The sequence below is a fragment of the Cygnus olor genome, chromosome 2, assembly GCF_009769625.2.
Source record: "Cygnus olor isolate bCygOlo1 chromosome 2, bCygOlo1.pri.v2, whole genome shotgun sequence".
NCBI classification, from domain to species: domain Eukaryota; kingdom Metazoa; phylum Chordata; class Aves; order Anseriformes; family Anatidae; genus Cygnus; species Cygnus olor.
The window spans coordinates 22,235,376-22,255,968 of NC_049170.1; the positions used below are offsets into that span (position 1 = coordinate 22,235,376).

A 20,593-nucleotide genomic window follows, 5' to 3' on the forward strand; every position below is an offset into this window, starting at 1 on the left:
TTTCTCCCACAGCCATCATAAAGGCTTGGATTTATATATTTACCCTTGCTTGATTATTCAGTGCTAACTCTCAGTAAATATTCACAAAATATTTATGGATATGGAACTCCTTTGAGAGCTAAAAAGCATAAGGCATATTCAGATTGAAACTAGTCAAGAAGTCTAAATTGGGATGGGGTGTGTAGCAGTTGAGGTTTTCATGTACAGAAATACGCTATTGGAAAGACCATGCTTCACATAGCTTTACATGTGGTTTTGGCATGTCCATTTAACTGACAATATGTGATTAGCTGGAAGTTGTTTTCAGGTTGCAGTTATAGTAATTGTAATACAATACACTTAAACTTTGTTATAAGCCTCTTAAAAATAATAATAAAAAACCAGAACAGAGAACCAGATGTGCACTTCTAGTGATGAAAAATACAGTACACGTTTCACAAGGCTAGAGGTCAGTAAAGACATCTTTTCTCAAACTTTGAGGATGTAATTTTAGAAAATAATTGTGGAGATAGGCTTGCAAATAAAACAGGAGGAAATGGGAAGAGCTGTGCTTCTGTGGCAGTAGTAGTTGCTGGTAGTGCAATAAGGGGAGGAAAGTTAATTACAGAATCATAAAAGTCCACAGATGTTTAAAAGATGAACATGAGAGCAATATTTTAGCTTATTGCAAGTAGTTGTAGGTGGGATATGGACAGTTTTAGCCTGAGTGCTAGGGAAGACCTGATAGCCAGATGTGAGTGAATTAACTCTTTACAACATACTTTCCTCTGAAGTACTTAAAACACATTGTTAGCAATATTTAATAAGGGGGAAAATCTTTCATCCCTCAGAGCACAAGCTGGATTCTGTCCCTTGCTGTTACGGTGCTTGAAGCACTTGGGGCCATCCAATTACAGCGATCTGGTAACCTCTTTGGAGGAGAAAACTGAAACCCGTGTCCTGAGAGATGAATGAGATGGACCTGAGGGCAGACAGCTCGCAGAATAGGCTTTTGATTAAAAAATTACCTCATTTTTAAGTACTGATTGGGGAATTGCAGAGAAACAGATGAGATCCTGATACAGAGAAATTCTTGCATTTCCTGCTGGAGACGAGTTTTCATGCAGGCTAGAAGCGGCCAAAATAGCTGGCTTGTAGAAACTCCTCTTTGCAGAAAAGTGAGGTAATTTCACTACATTTTTGAGGGGCAGCGGCTAGTTTCCCCAACAGGTGCTGCTGATGGTTATTACATGCTGGTAGCAGCCAAGCAAAAGAGAAAAGTAATTCTCAAGGAAGACAGAACGCTTATTTCCATGGGGCAGAGGCATGATCCGGATAATTTAGGAGCTGCATTTTTTAACTTTTGAAGTCCCCTCACGTCATCCCGCAGACTTGTGAAATTAGAGGTGAGAACTTCAGAAGTGATGAAAAGCAGCAGAGAAATTCCCCAAGACAATTCCAAAAGAGCATCGTTGGAGCCCAGAGGAGGGGAGACGTGCCTCAGCTGAGTTCCTGGCTTGTTTTGGGGAGGGAGGTAGGCAGAGGAGAGGTATTTTAAAGCTGGGCAGTAGGCAGATGTAGCGTGGAGGAGGACTTCTCCGCGTTCTTTAGCGCTCACAGGCTGCTGAAATCAAACAGGCATATTGGTGCTCCAGCACATACCTTCGTACCACCCAGATCAGATCTCAAAGGGATCTCTCCAGTGAGGAATCACCTGGCCCAGTGTGGCCTTCTGTAGCCCGCTTTTGTCCTGCTTGCGGATGGTGAGTGAGTTCCTCTATTCTGGGGATGCGTGGCTGCTAAAAATAATTGCTAGTAGCAGCACAGTGTGTTAGTGGTGCATCTAATGCTCCGGGTCAGCCCTGTGCTCTGAGGTCAGAGCTCATTTTATCGTTGTGTCTCATAAGACACAGTTACTAATTCTTCCTGAATAGAAATTGGTAGTTCTCCGTTCATTCTTTATGCTGTTACTCAGGCAGGCCTCCTCGTGCTTTCCTTTCTGTAAAACTGCAATGGGTTTTAAACTTTGCAAAACAAATTTCTTCTGTTCTGGTGGGATTTATTCAGATCCCATCAAGTTAAAAAATCAGTCATTCCAAGAGAAGGCCGAGAGCAGCTATGGGGCAGAGCTGTTACCTACATATTATTTCACTTGCAGATCCCCAGCGGTGATCCTGGCCTTTTGACTGCTGCTGTTTGCTGTGCTGTTTTGTATGTCTTGGCTGTTATGTCAGTCTTCTGTTTCTGAAATGCGTTGTCTGTCCGGCTTGACAGGTGTCATTGCATTATCGTCCTGGCTTTGTAGTTGTGGGCGAAATTTCTTGCGAACGTGGTGGTTCTTTCAACTGTCTAATTTCAAGTGGGTGTGAGGTTGTGGTGTTCATTGTCAAGATTTTGACAGGGGTTTTCAGATCTGGCTCTCTCCAAACTCTTTGGTACTCGTAGGTGTTTGAGCCTTCCTAAGAGACAGTTTAAGTTGGTACCTTACGGAGTTAGAGTATTCTTGCCTGTCAACGAAGTTATCATTGTCAGAAGAGGAAAAAATGTTCCCTCAGAGGGAAGTAAAAAGAATATAGAAAACATTATTAATACTCATAGCTGTAAAATATCCGTGGCTTTTTTTTACTGGTTCTTTTTCTGTGGTAGGAAGGAGGGAGCTTCGGGATTTTGTTTCATTTTGTCTGGTTTTGTTCATGTCTGTACGTCCGAACCTTGTATCCTGCTAATTAAATTTAAACCTCATTGCAGGCATTTCAGTGGCTTTTAATCTAATCTGCTGGCATCTTTGCGTACTGTGTGTCTCACCAATGCGACTTGATTCTGCGGGTAATATTTCTGAATTGTCTGTGGACTTGCTTGTTTATCGCTGTAGCCACTCCATCCATCAAATTCTTGAGGATAGTCTTGACAGTTGATGTCGAAGGCTAGATCTTTTACCATGGAACGTTTTTTGTTGTTGCTTAAAAAAACAAAAGTACAAATATAAAATCATATATGCTATAAATTCACTGCCTTTTAACCTCTTTAAGTTGTCCACCAGTCTAAGAGATGAAGAGCTCAAACTGCACCATGCTTTTCCAGTTCACACCCAGCAAGGATGAGCCCTATCCAGCTAAGTAGAGCACACTTCAAACATTGGTTGTGTCTGTGCTTTGGAGAAAAGTCTGATCCTCAGCATGCCAGGACGTTTTTGAGCCAGCTTAATGAGTAAGAATAACCGTAAAGATACAACAACATAAGGTTCAGCAGTCTTGTGCTGCTGAAGCTCCTAGCTCTGCTTCTTCACTGCTTGTTGTTGTCTGTGCTGCCTTGGCTGGGAATCACATCTTCCCTTTCAGTGCAGACCTGCGGTTAGAGAACGACTCTTCCCTGCCCTGCACTGACATTGACCGCAGCAAAATTGCTCCTTTTCTGTGGGTGAGCAGAGGAGAGGAGAATCAAGCCCGTAATCCTTGAAAAGAAGAATTGCTTAAATTTGAGCTCATGAATAAGTACTGAGTTCTAATTTCCCACTATTTCTGGTGTTCAGATGGAGCTGGCAATATATTGAGGCTCAATAATAGCTCTGAAGTAGGACTGAAAATGCAGCCTTTGCAGTTACTCCGTTATGACTTTGCTGGGGGCATTTAGACAGTTAATGGGACCCCCGTGAGGAGGTCCTTTTCCTCCTCAGGTTCTTCTGCTCATGTTGGCTGCCGATGCCATGCAGTGCTCTGGCTTTTGCTTTCTTTTAAAACAGATCAAAAAGATAAATTGCTATTATGAGATTGTATGCGCTGCATGGCAGTGTGCGTTCCTGTTGAGTTACTGTGAAGCTGCCTTATTTTAAAACTAAACCCATGCGTCTTAGGTGAAACTTGCAGTTGTGCCCTAAGCCTTATTTTTAGGTAGTAATTCCATAGTAGCAGCCTCCTGACATTTCTTGGAGAAGCTGGGGTTCAGCTTTCTGAGGTGGAGCAATGTTAGTGTCGTTCTGCAAGGTGTGATGTCTTCTCTCTTGGAGAAGACAGTTACGAAAGTCAGCAACACGTCAGCTGTGTTTGGGACTCACACACATGCACTGGTAGTGTCTTCTGTTTGACATTTGGGAGAAGGTATTTTCAAATTAGCAATTCTGAGCTGTGAAAATGAAGATCCTTGAGAAAAATGACTTCCAAATTGTGGTACGCTTTCCACTGTCTAAAGAATAATACTTTCAAAATAGAAATGATTTTGTATTTCGTATGGCCTGTGCCTGTGAGTAAGGTGATTGTGAATAATTATCTTCTGAACTCCCTTTGCACTAATGGCATTGTTATTCACAGCTAGAGCAGGAGGATTGAAACTTCACGGCTAAAATATAAAAGAAAAAGGCCACATACATGGTGACTGAAATTTAGTTTCAGCAGGTTTGATTGTAACGGCGAAGTGTTGAGGAAAAAAGAAAGAAAAGAGAGATCAAAACCCTTCTCTTCTCCCCTTCATTCAATCCCCCTTTTGTCTCAGATCAAGAAGTTGCTCTCTGGGCTCTGCAAGAAATGACTTGTTACCCAGTACCAATAGCTTAGTTGTCATTTCTTGGGTGTTTTGTTTCTGTTTTTTTTTCATCAGGTCTTTGTGGTCAAGCTGCATGTAGCTACATTTGCGTTTAGGGCCGAGTACAAAACAGCAGGTTTTTATGTTGTTAATGAGGTGTTTGATGTGTGCTTCCCATTTGCAGTTTATCAAAGTATATTCGGGACCATACCTTAGCTGCCCCCCACTGCCTCCTGTTTGCCACTGGCAAAGACCCAGGTGGGGTGAGCCCAGTGGTGGGAAAGGACTAGCAACAAACCTGGCTCATTCAGTGAAACCCCGCCGTGATTATACGTAACAGAAAGGAAAGCTGTGCTGCAGAGTGATCTGAGAAGGGCCAGGGATGCCTCCTTTCAGCGCGCTGAATCAAAGGATTTTGCAGGCAGGCTCGTGTCTCTCACTGCAGCAATTCCTGGCGGAGCTGTCTGGTTTGGACACTGTTTTGCAAAGCCGCGCTCCCTCCTGACCAGTGTTCCAGTAAGTGGGTCCTGAGGAAAGTCGTGCATTGATCTGACAGGAAAGTTGAAAGATCATTACTGCTGAGCAAGCCGAGGCATTGTTAACTTGTCACATTAACACAGCAGTGTCTGCAACAAGCTGGATTCGTGCATCCTGGTAGAAAAGGAAGAATACTTCCACTTCTAGCTGCGAGACACAGAGTCCGGTGAACCTGTTCTTGTGCTTTTTGTCTTCTGGAGTGTAAGAGTTGCTGCATTATATCTATTTGCACACCATTTGAACTTTTAAGCTGTGGTTACCAGCCAGGGATCAACAAGACAAGGATCACACAGCAGAAATCCAGGAAAATAATGCTTAAAAATTATCTGCTAGGAAAAGATCAGTACCATTAGACTGAGGATCCCTGATCCAAAGGAATTATTTCTACCAGTGAGGGGGGCCAATCTGTTCCCCAGTCCTTTGCCAGATGTCAGTGCACATAGCATGGCCCGGCAGCATCCCCTTCCAGCGTCAGGTACTTATGGGTGTGTTTTCATCACACCAATAAACACCTCCCGTGCAGAAAGGTGCTGCTGGAAATTGCATGGCTTATCCTATTAAAGCAGTAGCTGTTTCACAGTCGTGATGCAGCTATTGGGTCTAGGTGATGCTCCGCAGAATCCCTTTTCCATGGAAAGTCTGTAGTGCAGTTCTTGAGGTGTCCTGGTCTCCCTGGCAGGGCTACCAGGAACCTCTGCTGGAGGTCTGTCTGGAGTCCTCCCGTCTGTCTGTGGTCAGGTGGTGCTCAGAACTAACATGTGCTTGAGAGGACTTGCACATCACTTGTTGGAGTGCAGTTCTAAGCACAGTTCTTAACAGATGGGTTTAGTTGCACTTAACGAAAATAACTGCATTTTCATGTTTAGGGATAATCGGTCAGATTCCCTGCAGCGAGCTTGTGCCCAACCGAAAAGGAGACAGAATTATTCCTTCACACCCAGGACAGCTGAACAGAGGAGTGGGCACTCCTGCAGGAGCCAGCACCAGCACTGCAAAAGGAGCAGAGCACTGGGGGCTTGTCCCTTGCAGGGCAGAGCACAGCTGTCCTTCAGGCAGACCTGTGGGTGATCTCACATGAGGGCATTAGGCCCACGGCTCTATTCACAACATAATGCAGCCAGTAAAAGACCCAGCTACTTCTTTTTGTACTAAGCTGCTCATGGGGTAGAAAAGAATGTTTGGGGTTTTCGTTTTTTTCTTTTAGTTCAGCTTTTATGAAAAACGAGCAAATGAAACAGCAGGTATGAAGAGTTGAAATTGAAAACCTTACACCAAATCTGTCAGCCTTCATCCCTTTCAAAATCTATCTAGAAAGAAATGGGGTGATTTGTCTGATGTTGGACTTGACCTGAGGATTTCTCATGTGATAGGTAGGTGATATGGTGAAATATGTCTTATGGGATTGTCTCAAAAGAGCTAACCATTAAAATCTGTTCGTAGCTGGAAAAAAAGGTAACAAAGTTGGTGGTAAAGTCTTCAGAGAATATTTCAGCATCTTATTTTTGCTTGGTGCACATGTGGCATGTGTTGTTTTTTTAAAGCATGCTTCTTTGTGTGTTTCACAAGGACAGCAGCGGGAAGATGGGCAGCAGCAGGGGTTTGAGTGGATCCTGCAGTGACAGGAATGGTGGAAATGGATGCACAGTGCTAGATGAAAGCCTTTTTATTTGCAAGCTGACTGGCAGCTAGTATTAAACACTTGATCTCCTGTCCCTTAAATTAGCCGGTGGAACGATGCCATTGGCAGATTGCCCGGGTAAAATGGCATCGCGCTACCTAGGGAAACTTCTCTAGGACAAATTGTTATTATTCGCCTTAACCCCCATTTTCAGTTCCAGAGTTACCAATGAGGCTTGGAGGACGTTAACCCCAAAATCCCAAGGAGAAATTCTCACCACATTGAATGCAAGGGATTGGAGATTTATGTTTGACTTGAATTGAAGCTGGGAGTTCATCCATGTGCTTCCACTTGTAACTGGAAAGGAATAGCAGCACTCTTCACATCCCCTGCTCCGCTATATGCCAGATAGTCTTAACTATCTTGTTTGGCCATTCATTTGTTTTCAATTTTATACATAACCCCCCTGTCTGGGCATGATGTTTCTGGACTTTTAGATTTAGCCCATTGTGCATGGTATAACTGGGGCACTGAGAGCACTGAATGCCTGTTACTGAGCCAAGAAGACTTCACAAAGGTCACTTTTGCTGCCACCACGGTAAAAAAAAAATAAAAAAATTGTGAAACCTGGGAATTTCATTCAACACAGAAAATAATTAAAGCTTCAAGACAACCAGCAGGACTCAAATTCCTTAGCAATTTCAGGAGCAGCCAGAGGATATAAGTTTGGATGCATTAACTCATTGTGTCCCAGTGAAGCCTATCATCTTGCCTAAGGGCGTAAAAGTTAGCAGCATTTCGTCTGATTGAGTCCCACCAGGTGCAATAAAAAAGAAAAAAAGAAGAAAAACTAAACCAGGATTGAGCTCTTGAAAACAAGTAACAATTTGTAGCTCTGCAGATGCTCAATGTAAGATCAGTTGCTATTATGACAGTACAGGGGATTGGTATTAAACGCTGCCAGAAATATATTGGATCGTACTTATATATATATAATAAAAAATAGAGCTTGTGAGTTAGCTGGTTTTTACATATTGTTGCAAAGAAATGTGAACCACTTGTCCCTAGGTCTGAAGCTGGACGTCTGCATGAATTGCGGTGCTACTGTAAATATTTCTCAACACGGGCAGGTAGATGCCATCGGAAAAAACAGAACAAATTCTTAAGTTGCCAATATTGTCACAAAGTCTCCTGGCAGAATGAAGTTGTTTGACAAAGTGTTTCCCTGGTGATTTGGCTGCAGATGAAAATGTCTTCAGCAATAAAATTCCGTGCTCGGGTCTCAGCTCTCTGTGCTCATCAATCAGCAAATGACATACCAAGGATCTTTTTTTGCTGGATTAGTTAATATGGCGGGGGAAATATGTCAGACATTGATATTCCTTTGGATTTCTGTACATAGGGATTTTTCCACTCTTTAATACACCTTATTTAAATAATAAAAAATAAAATATGTATTTTGTTGTCTACAGCTTCCTTCTGTAACCAGTAGTGCTGCAATAGGACTAATATGAAACAGTTTCTTATGCACACAGATTTTCATGCCTGGAGATATTGCCTGCTCTCAGAAAGTCACTGTCAGTCACGGGGAAGGGAGAGCCAGGAAAAGGCTGGGGGAGAAAGTGTGTTTGGCAGCGTTTCTACCCTTACTGCACTGGTGGGTGCACATCCTTTGTGGTTTAGGATATTAATGTTTTGCCAACAAATGGCATTTTGCAGAACTGTGACTGTGTCTGTGTTGTAAACACAGTTCTGTCGCGGATAATTATGTCCCATGTTTGCTGATACTTTCATTAAGTGTCATTAATGGCTTTAGAAAGTTCAGGTAGGTGTCAGAAAAGAAATAAATCACCTTATGGTTTGATCACCTCGGATATAACAGCAGCAAGTATCTGCTGGGAAGCTGCTTCCTGAGTTACTAAATGACTGTCAGTGATGAAGCTGCTTTCCTTAAAGGGTGCTCGATTAAGGAGATTGTTTCACAGGGTTTTATGCTACATCTGTTGTTGCCACTACTAAATTTTACAAAGGTATTTAAAATATGACAGATGTCAGTAATAACTGTTAATTCACGCCTACTTTCTAAGGAAAAAATGGGATTTATTGCAATTCCCATAAAGATGTATATGAAATACTTCCTGTGAAATCCTTTAAAATCCCTTAAAAAATGCTTTTTGAATGACGATATGAGATCCCGGGAAATATCTTAACATACCTTATAGCAGATCCCCTCTGTGTAGTGTTTGTCCATCTGCTGAGGAGAATACTAAGGAAAGAGTCGTTCATTTTTCTACTAAATGTCTCAAAACAGAGTCACTCCTATTCAGATTCAACCACCTGTGAGGCAGAAAGGGAGCACAGATGAAAAGATGAGTATCCTGTGTGTATGTCTATAAATATACATATATATGTATATAAAAGTGAGAAAATAGTGAGAAACAAGGAAAGGAAGGAAGAAAGCATAAAAGAGGTGCAGAAGGAAGACCAGTAAGAAAGCAAAGGCTGACGAGCAAGAGAAATAAGAAGAGCCAAGCTTCTCGACAGGGAAGATAAATGAGGAGAATCAGCTGATTAGGCAAAGAAAAGAGATAGGGAGGAAATGCAGGAATAGCAGAAAAGCAGAGAATTTAGTAAAAGCAGGTATCAAGGACACCAAATAAAGAATATGATAGAAAAAGGTAGTGGGTGCCTTTTCATTCTATCACCAATCAATGTTTGAAAGAGGGGGATGATGGACAAAAGACAAAGGCACAACCAAATTGTATTTTCTTGTTTGGTCTCTTTAGGACTCTGGGTTTCCTCTATGTGGTTTTGCATTCATCGTATCTACCTTAGGTAACCTGCGCTTCCTTTAATACCACTGTATTGCTAAATTCTGGGACTACTTTGAATTATCTGAATAATTTTTCCAGGATCTAGAGTTTGCAGTATCTAGACTTCAACCTAGACTCATGAAAGTGTGCAAGAGATGCTAAACCCTCGGCAGCACCGTGGGCCACCCTTTTATTTGCCAGCTAGCAAAGGTGAGCCAGCATAGGACAGAAGAGGAACCCTTTTTGAGTGGTGTAGCCCCTTCGCACAGTTTTACTCTCCAGAAGACATTGGACCAGGGAGCATGTCCTGCCCTTTACTTGGGACAATTTCCTTAGAGCAGCAGTTCACATGTTGTTAACACTTTACAGGGTAATGGGTAGGTTGTTAACTAATGGCTGTTTTCAGCCTCTAACTCATCGGCTGTAACAATAAGAATACATTCTCTTCCAAAGGGTGTTTTTTTAAAGGAAAAATGATTTTTTTTTTCTGAATTCAGGAGGTGGGAGTTAGGCAGCACTTAATGTATTGAATGCAGTAAGAGAAAATTTGAGCATAAGGTACAGAGACATGTAGGTTGGGTTTGGATGAACACATTTGTGTGTGGAAAATTATATACTGCCTCAACCAAAATGACTTTTTCCTTCTGAAAGAAAATGTTGTTTTCTCCAATGTATTGAGAAATGCTACAGATCTCCCATTGTAGCATGTGTAGTCTTTATCCACGTACACGTAAGCAGCAGTGCTGTTAAACTAATGCTTGCAAAAATTGCTGAAGACTCCTTTAAAAAAAAGCATCTTTCTTCCTACAAACATATATATGTTTATTATATGTTACATGTTTTTATTTCATGTGCTGATTATTTTATCTTGAAGCTGTGAGCCCATGGACTCAGGTATGTTGTTCTGCCAGAATAAACTATGTGCTCACAGCTGTTGTCCCCTCCTTATCAAAAATAATTTCCAAATCAAAAATCATTCAAAAAAGGCTGTGAGAATAGTCTAAAGTTGCCATTTCCTGCACTGAAATAGTAATTTTAGAATAGAATTTTTTAAAAAAGTAAGAAGAGAGTCAAGTGAAATGAAATCGTGTTGTCTTTCCCAGGGCAGATTAATGTAAATAGTGGATGGATGTAATGCGAGGAATAATAAGCCATAGTTATGGCCCAGTTAAACAAAATAGCAAGTAAGGGAGACATTTCCTGGAAAATATCTAGCTCAAAGTAAAGACTTGCTATTTTGTCCTTGCCTTACTGTCTTTACCGTGACTGTCTACAGCTGATTGTCAACATCTCTGTCAGGGATGGCTTCTACAAGGGAAAGCTGCTCACAAGGACCACGATTGTCCAGAGAAGGTCCTCGGTCTGTGTCCAGTCTACCTAGAAATACTTAAAAAATATGCTCTGTGTTTGGTTTTGGCTCTTTTATGTAGCCTTGTCTGGGACTGCTGTGGATTTGTGACATGAGGAACCGTGTCAGAGTGTTGGTGACATCGGTGGGGAGTGAAACTCGGCTCTTAGGAGCATTGCCCAGGGAAAAGAGGCAATTCTTAAAATGGCTGAGATTAATAAGTGCAGAACAAGCCCCGAGTCGGATGGTGCTGTTCACAGGATGATGGTCGTTGCCATAGTGACCAAGAAAGTGGGGAACGGAGGAATTTTGAAGAGAATATCAGCTCAGGCTTTGGTAATGCTAAGTTAGCATTTGCTGGCTGGGCGGGAGTAATGCCGTATGAGTGTGTGAGGGCACCGGGGTCGCCTGGTGCCTGCCAGCGAGGGACTGAGCTCGCTGCTCAGACAGATGGAGAAGTGGTGCCCTCCATCCGAAAATAAACCCGCCTCGTGCTCACATATGCAGGTTATTCCCAAGTTATCTGTTGGCACCTTTCCTGTCTGGGTAATTGCTTCTGTTTCCTCTCCCGTTCTGGAAGCGCTGGGTTTGACTCTGACAGCTGGTGCTGTGGGGAGGATTTCCAGGTCCTCTGCCTTGAAAGGACCAACCTCGTGTCCCCGAGGCTGCCGGTGCTCTCCCACGCTGGCTGCCTACTTCTGTTGGCAAATTGGGAGCAGCGTGAAGAGTAACCATCATCTGACTTCTTCTTTCTGCCTCAGAGGTAGTTTGGGCTCTCTGTGTTTTCTCTCTTGATACGGGGAAAACACTGCACTGGCATCTGTGGTTTGTGTCCAGGGAACAGGTTAAGAAGGCGAGACACCTGCACAAGCCTCTTCTGGTCCTGCATCTGCACTGTTAGGATGTAACATGGATCTTCGAAGCCAGGCACCGGGCGATCCTTGCAGGCAGCTCGCTGCACAGGGTGCTTATCCCTAGAGGCTGGGGCCCCACCCCACCTCACCACGGAGCTGTGCATTTCTCACCGACCACAGGGCCACCCGGGGTGTTTGCAGCCAGGTGACTTTGCTTTTCACACAGATAGTTCGAGCTGTATCATGTCTACACTTCAAACTAAATCAGTATCCGCTTTGCACTAAGAAGCTAATTTTTGCTTAAATAAGAATTACTGCCTTTTACTAAATACGTGAAGCCCGTCAAGTGGGTGCAGTACTAAAATGTCAGGTGAATGAATCACGGGCAGGAAGGAGAGTCAGGATAGAGTTTGTCTCTGTAACATGGAGTCTGAATCTGGACAAGGCTAGGAACTGCTCGAGACCAAGATATATGACTGCTCTGATACAAAGTAAATAGCATCTTTAAAATTAATATCCTTGGTATGAGCTATGTTAATACTTCCCTTTTGCAACATTTATTTTTTCATTAATGGAGCTAATGTGACCACAAGATGGATGTGAAGAAGTGACAAGCACCATCTATGCTTAAATAGGGAAGGGTCTGGTGAAGTCTGTGCTTATGCTGCATGTTCTTGGTCTTGAAGTCGTGGTACTGGAAAACAGACTTAAGGAGAACTTGCCTGGCATCCGGGGATTTGTTCTTCGTGTCAGTCGAGGGCCCCTCATGTTCTGTTTTACGTTGTAAAGGCTCCCTGAATTCGCATGGTCTGAACTCTCATCTATTCTTTCACTCACTTCATGCTCCCTTTCTTCACCACAGTAGGAGTTATCCCTGTGGTTTTTACAATGTACCAGTGTAATCCCCTTTTTCCAATGCCAAGGTCAGCAGCTTGTCCATACATGAAGCTTCTCATGCCTCTTCGCCCCCTTTTGTCCTCATAGCTCCTCCTTCCTCTCTTCCATCCTCTCCCTAGCCCATCCCTGAGGCAGTTTGTTCCAGGTGTTGGCATTTCTGAGCTGTACTGGGGGCAAGTGCTGCAAGGATACAGGAGGAAAGAGAGGGGATTGTTAATGCTGGTAAGGAGGATGGCAGCCATCCACTGGCGTTTTGATCTATAGACCATTACCCACAGGCCTGGATGGCTGCAACAACCGCACCTGCTAACTAAATGCAAGAGGTCACAAACCCACAGACTCTGTGTATATGTACCTTTCCCCTTTCATTTTCTTGTTTTCACCAAAATCAATACGACGTTGCTCATTGCCCCGACCATTCCCCGAAATGTGGGAATTCATCAAATAATCCAGCATTCTGCAGTTATCTTGTTATAGACAAACACACTGAGAAATGCCACTTGGCCAACAATCATAACATGCAGGGATGAAAACCACCCTTCTGTACTCCTAGGCCATCGGTCTCACAGTACAATAGTTTTTTGTTTGTTTGTTTGTTTTTTCCAGGCTATACTGAAGCTTTTCTTACAAAGCTGTTCTACAGATCAATCTAATACCTCTTTGGCAAGAAATCCAGGCTGAACGTTATTTTTTAGGGCTCTTCCATTGAGTCGGTTCCTCCCCGTTCGTTGTGTCAGCTTTGCATGTGCTCATGCGGTTTGGGTGTTGATAGTTTACTGTACACCGTGGGTGCGTGGTCCTTTCTCTGACTACACCTTCTGATTCACACCACGTGAACTTGCTGATCAGAAGGGAAAGTACTCCAAAAATAAAGGTTTTCTACAGCAATGTAAATACGTACTGGAAAGTTGTCTGAGCAAACCGTACTGTAACCACTAGCCCAAGCGAGGTCAGCGTACCTGTGGTTGTAGTTGTTGGGTTTTTGTTAAGTTTATTTCGAAATTGTGGGAGAAGAGGGGTGTTTTTTGTTTGTTTTTGTTTTTTATATGAAGGGATGTATTTCTTTCTGTTAGGCACAAAACTAATATAACAGTAATTAAATGGTAATTTTCTTAAATAGAAAAATATGGGTGGTTCTGGATTTTTTTTTCTTTTGATTTTCAGTGAAAAGTATCTCAAAAAGACTTCAGTTGGGAGGTTGGCGTAGATAGGAGAAAACACTTGAGTATAGTAATGTTTAACTTCTGAATTAAGTATCTTTCATTAAATAAAAAACCTATTGTGATATATATTTCAGTTTGGTGTTCAATCTTGATCCAGTTTACTTGCTGTGATAAAAACTGCAGCCCACTGAAACCCCAAAGAGATTCATAGAGAGCAGTTGTTTGCCATGGAGCCATTTCTCAAAGATAAATTATGTAGCAGTAAAGACAAGTTCATAAACTTTATTGTATTGCTTTAGTAGCGGTGCTTTAGGTACTACCAGGAAGGCAAATTTGACACTTAGGCCTTCCCCAAGGTTTATTAAACTGTCTTAGAAACTGCCAGTCTTACATTTTTTCCTTTTAGGATCTTTTTCTAAGCTCAGCAGTGGGAGGGGAGAGGAAGATGATCTTTTTTTCTTGATCTTTGCTTAGTCTTTCTGACTTCCCAGTTACACTAGCAAGTAAAAAGAATCATACTATAAGGAAAAAAATGATACTCTTTATACTTGATTGACTTAAACCCGTGTTGCTTTTTATAGCCTTGCCATTTTTCTTCAATAGCATGCATCTTTGTCATAGTTTTAAAATTATCTAGAAATAGTACAGTTACAGTTCTTCTTAAAATTATGTGCCACTATGAGTAATATGTACTATCTACGTTTTCCATATGTTGAGACAATGTTCTGGTTTTATGTGTGTAGTAAAAAAAAAATAGTGATAAACAGTCAATCGAGTAGAACTGTGGCTTAATAACAGAATACTGAAAAAAATAGGATCAAATTCCTTTATGTATATTCATACATATATATGTTTAAGAGACGTGTAAGACAAAATGTTCTGTGGGCCCTTATGTGGGAACCCTGAACTACTAGGTCTTTCTGGCCTTTGTAGACTGTATTTGTATGCAATATTAGCACCAAAGGGTTTCTGGATGCTTGCTTTTAATTGATATGTTTTTCTGAAGAATTTCAGATGATCTTTAAGCAGCTGTCGTTTTCACTGGGTTTCATTTTAGGAAAAATGTAGGAATGTTGAACCATTGTTATTCTAGATGATGCTGCAACCTCTTCAGAGACACAGTTCAAACTGCAAGTTACAAGCCTGAAAGACTTAAAGATAAGAGTTTGTCTTTGCTGCCCATGCAGGTATATCATTTACAGCATAATAGCTGTTCTACTGTCAAATCCGAGGCGCAGAGATTTTTAGCCACAATACCTCTGTTCGAGTTCAGTCCTCGGGACCTGCCTGGCCGCATCCTGGCAAATACAGCTTTGTCTTTGTCACTCTGAACATGTTTGGGAGAGGGAGCAAACAAAGCTGCTTTTCTTGTGAGAAAAATCTTTTTGACAGTAAAGTATAGCCAGGCAGAGAGCTAATACCTGTCCAGTGAGCTATATTTTAGCCCTCACCACCTTTAACTAAGACCTAACTTGTGAGCATCAAGAACTCAAGTGTGATCTCAAGAATGCAGGCACAGGCATTACAAAACACCCTGTGTTGGAGCAGCCACGTGAATCTTGATGAACCTCATGAATCCCCTTTCTTGACAGTCCTGCTTTCCAGTGCATGGACTAATCGAGTGGGTAACTGCCTGGAAACACCATTAGAGACCAACTTCTGCATGGGTTGGTTGTTCAACCGAGGAATGTGCTCTCAAACCACCCACTGGTCAGTGTAGAGCACCGAGCAGTGAGCTGACAGTAGCTGGGGTGCTTCAGTGAAAACACAGCAGTATCTCCAAAGTGGTTGTTAGACCATAAATTACAAGAGATGGGACTGAAGGAAGTGAGCCATCTTTTTTATATGCCCTCATTTTGGCACCAAGCAGCTCTTTGACTTTCAGAGACTTGAGTGTTCGGTCTACATGAGCCTCTCGGTATGGATGCAGCTCATTTTGTTTGTCAGTGAATAGGTGAAAGCATCCAAAAGCACCAGTGCCAAATTCTCCAGCGCCTGGGTATTATCTGCATAGAGCTGTTGTGTCTAGGCAAAGCTGGTATTTATAAGGGCTCTGGGGTGGTGAAGAAGTCAGGCATCCTGTGTAAGGGAGAAGATGTTTTAGGCCGTAAAGGGGGATTGATTTGTGGTTATTATTGCTGCCTTTGATCTGCCAACAGGGATCTGAAACTAATCCACCAGAGCAGCACAACCCTGATATATAGTGCCAGATGGAGATGCCAGAATAGGTTACTCCCGCTGTCTGTGATGCTGCCTTATCATGAAATGATAAAACAGGTAGACAAAGCGAATAAAGGTTAGGAGAGCATGCACTGAAGGAAGGCAGCTGGCTGTGTAAAGTGGCTGCCAGTTGTTAGAGCCGCTGCAGGATCAGTTAGCCACTCCCAGCGTTATCCTAACCCGATGAAAGCCTGGCAGAGCTGACCGCACAGAGCTGCTGCTTGGTGTACAGCATTTAACATCTCCCAGTACTTGCATACTGCGCTGAGGGAGTGAAAAATGCTAGCTCCCTCTGTTCCAAAAGTAATCCAATAAGCACAAACATCCACAGGAGTGAAAAACAGTGTTTTGTGTAAGGACTTTTATTCAGCATGAGTTCATGCTCCACCTATGAAGTGGATCAAAAATAAATCTTGCTTCAAAACGTTGTGCTGTAAGCAGTGAGTATGGTACAGCTGCTGAGATGTTGGCGGGGTCTTAGCACTTCTGATTTCATTTTGTTTAGGCATTAGAGCAATTTGGGGCTTAGTAACACTATTAGTTCTCTATGGATCTCACGGTGATGTCAGTCAGCATGCCCATTGCATAAGAAGAGTTTTATATAGATGTTGGATCGATTGGCAGGGAGTTGTCGATAAATGTATCTCCTAGACACAGTGCAGTTGACAGGCTAATGAAGTACTTTCGCAGCGACAGAGAGCTGTTGACAAATCTTTTTCTGCTTTGCTTTCCCCATTTCTGCCCTGGCATTTCTCATAAATCTGCTCCTTGCCACAAGCTGTGGAGACGCCAGGATGGTTTTGCAAGGGGGGACCCATTTGCTACCCTGTGTGCTTAGAGTGGGATTTTGCAAGCATGTTATTAGCCAGAGTGGTGGGGAAGCAAAAAGGAAGGACAGCAGTCAGTCAAAGGATCACGTTTGCCCTTTCTGCAATGTGTTTTCCAGCATGTTTCTAAGAAGATGCAGAGCAGGTTTGTTGCTCCCCATTGTTGCACTCTTTCTGCCTTTCATTTTTGCTGTGCCATGTACATTGATTCACTGCAAATAGTTCCAGCGCTGTGCTCCTGTTCCCCTAGCCCAGAAGCAGATGGAACCACTGGCTTGTTTTGCACCACTTGTTAAGGCTCCTGTGGGTGCCTTTTGCAAATGTCTGATGACCAAGCAAAGTCGTTCCTGTCCTTTTAAGCAGAAGTTCCATATTTGTTCCTGTAACTCACTGCCATACGTAAGCACCTACAATTTAGGAGGAGTGCTGCAAACCTACCTACAGCAAAAAGATGTTCAGCAAAACCCCATCATATTGGTATGCATAAGCCTACCTTCCTTGTAAGAGAGACTATTTTGGTTAATGTGTGCATTAAGGAACTCGGAGTGACTCATTGGCACTAGCTGTTACGAACAGTTGATGAGAAGACATCATTTTCACTCCGGTGCTCATAACCAGCCTAGATGTTCTTTGTATGTTGCTGTGTAGTCTGGGGTTTGTGAGCTGTACTGCAAGCACAATTTGCCTATTTGTTTACATCGAAAGGCTTCATAATAATGGCTGTGAGTAGATGATTTAAATAATGAAGAACATGTGGTTTGATTGGCATCATAAAACAGTGTTTGGTTTTGCACAGTTTCAAAGATATGCCTCAGTTGCTAACACTAATTACAACACAGATTATGCTGAAACCTCTATTGTGATTCCGAGCCATGAATAACCTAAAGATCTGTGCGCTTACCAAGCTCAGTAGAGGGCTAAAATACAAAATGTGATTTTAAGATGAGAATATCTCGCAGGAAAGCCTGTGCTGTGCAGTGTGCACTAGTAGAGTTTCAGTTGTCGTGTACAGATTACGTGGCACTAAGGGCCAAACCTTGCACCCACTGAAATCAGAAGCAGAATGCGTTGTTTTTCTTGAAATCAAAATCAGGCTGACTGCATGTTGCCATTTCATTTTAGTGGACATCAACGGAGAAGGGAGCCTTTCAGAAGGCTCTGTGTCCTTCACGCTGCGGGCCTTGAAACAGCCTGAAGGCAGCTCAGGAAACCATGCAGGCTTTGTGACGCCAGAACTTACTCTTGTATGTCCATTGCTGTCATTTTCAAAGAAGGATTTTTTTAAAAGGTGTGACTGTTGCTTTCCAGAGTGGTGGGCACCTTCTTGCTTTGCCAGAAGCCAACGTGAAAATCTGCAGGAGCAGGGAGGATTCACACGGCCAGTGAGACTTCTTGTCTCACCCAGCTCACCCAGCACTGTGGTATGCAAATCAAAGGAAAATATTGCCATCAGGAAAAAATGAGTATATTGCAATTTGTTTCTGGTAGTCAGAAGGAAGCCCAGCCCTTCTCTCAAGGCGTTAATGGCATGAAAACATATTCTGCGATTCTCCTGTTGTTTCAAAACCACCTCCAACTGCCAATCGGTTTGTTTCACAGAACAGAGCTTAAAGAAAGAGGACAAGCTAAAAAAGAAATGGTAAATATTCAAACAAATGTTAGTGTCGTGTTGCCTCAGGAGCTGGTTCAGTTTGCTGATGGCTCAGTTTTAGTATGGTCTGAGTAATGAAGAGCTGACTAGTGAGCCTAGTTTGGTGTAATTCCCTGAGTACTCTTGAAGCATAACAAACCCAGAAAGACTGTAATGAAAAATAATAGAGAGGCAGCTGGGGGCTTCGCTTATGATCTCTGCTCATTACACTAAGCGACATTTTCATTGCAGTGTTACCATAAAGATTATTGGCTGCCACATAACACCGGTCCCACCTGAAAAGATTCTGGAATAGCTTTGTCTGCACAGTAATAGCCATGGAAAAACACCAAAGATTAGCTTGGAACCCAGAAATTGTTCGCCAAATACTAATGGCGTGATGCTCTGTTCAAAATTGGCTGGAAAATGGGGTGAATGCTCTCTGTCATCTTATTACATGGTATCTGAGTGACCACCTTTGATCTTCTGCAGTAGACGTTCAGCTGGAAAACCAATGTGTCCCTAATTTTTGCTTCCATAATGGAGTGCATGATCTCTGGCTTTCAGGATTCAAGCACTTGGACATGACTAGTGAAAATGGTTTTGAAACTGGCTTTGAATCTCCTTGCTCCTCCACATGTCTGTGGACCTGTCTGAGCACAACTTGTCAGAGCATCTGGAAGATCGACGTTGGCGTGTTTGTGCCAGCGTTGGCCGGGGGTAGTTGAAAAGGGCGGTATTTGGCAACTGGAAAGATTTCACGAGGAAGAGGGCAAAATTCAGTTTACGTTGGCCTGTTACGCATGTTTAAAAATTCAATCCAAGAAGGTTCCCCTGGAACAGCCTTTCTGGAAGATGCATCCCCCGTGAGTTGAACAAAACCAGCTCAGGTGCCCGAGTGAAACTGGATTGTCTGTGATGTGCAGTGCTTCAGACGTGGGAATAAACTGGTCCTTTCTGGTTCCACGCTTTACTCTTTTCCTTTGCGATGGGCTCAAAAAGAAGTGTTTCCTCATTTCTTCACCTTTTTTTCGAGTGGTGCTTTTGAGCAGCTGAACCCAGGGGACTGAAGGAGTCAGGGGATTCATGTGCCAAGGGCAGTGAGCAGCTGCTCCTTATCCTTCTTCCCTGCCAGTAGCAAGGCAAAGCACAAATTTGGAACATGTATATGCACAAATAGTGTACAGATATGGCCAGCCATGAACGCACAGGCACCCACACAAACCCAGAGAGGACAAGCAACAGCCTGACACAGAGAGTTTTCCATGAGCATAAATCCCTTTCAGGGATCTTTCTGGTATCAGGCTCCCTAAATCTTGGTCTTTCGGGTCTTGGGTCCCAGACCCAGTGTGTCCAACATCAGCCTGAAGTTCGCTGATGGGTCACACACGTGCACTCTCAGAACAGAGAGCACGCTTGCACAGAAAATAGTTAGAAACAGTTCAGGTAGGACAAAATGGAGGTGATTTGGCGCTGGGCTTAGCCAAACAAGCGTGCTGACCGGCTGCCGACTTACATGTCACTAGCCTCCTTTATTCGCCACCCGGACCCCGCTGCATTTTCCTGCACTGGCTCTCTGCCATCTATCTCGATTCCTCCCTCCCACTCTCTTGGCCCTTCCCTTAAACATCTCACGAGTCCTGTATAATCCTTAAATACCTTTGCTCAATCCCTGAACTCCCTACTATGCCACCTTTACATGACCTTTCTGGAGCTCGCATGACACTCCAGAGTTTCTTTTCCACCGCCTGAGTGGATTGTACAGCAGGACCAGGGCTTAGTCCTTCACCTTTGAGGGTCTCAGGAGTGGTGGGTCAGGGGGATTAGATTGCCCAAGGTCATCACCGTGCAGTCTTTGAGTCTATTTTGAGTTGTCTCACCCTGGGAGAGGTGCCTGAGCCAGCCCAGCAGAGCAGGGCAGCAACGCGAGCCCTGCCTGTGGAGGAATGTGGTCCCGTCTTCTCCCTGCTACTGCCAGAGAAATCAGCCGTCCTCAGCGTGCAGCTGAGCAAGCTCAGGTTAACTCAGACACTTCAGTATTTGCTTAAAAAAGAATGAAAAAAAGACTGTGTATCAGTATTTCCCCAGAGTCCCTGTTCTTTCCATGTTATTGGTACAATTTGTCTGGTTACTGGGGAAAAACTGCGTACCTGCCAGACACGGAGTAACTTAAAGAAAGTTCCTTGGTTTGC

General features: G+C 43.1%; 1 protein-coding gene across 2 annotated transcripts in view; it reads left to right on the forward strand.

Moving 5' to 3' along the window:
• RSU1 (Ras suppressor protein 1) overlaps window positions 1-20,593 on the forward strand; it is a 98,213-nt gene that overhangs the window by 66,692 nt on the left and 10,928 nt on the right. Inside the window, exon 8 of one of the 2 annotated variants that reach the window (XM_040547614.1) lies at window positions 6,864-6,987. The exons of the other annotated variant lie outside the window; for it this stretch is intronic. Within the exon in view, the coding sequence (XP_040403548.1) occupies window positions 6,864-6,972 (109 nt within the window). The 3' untranslated portion in view covers window positions 6,973-6,987. Of the gene's footprint in view, window positions 1-6,863; window positions 6,988-20,593 lie in introns of those variants that run through there. 2 annotated transcript variants of the gene reach the window in all.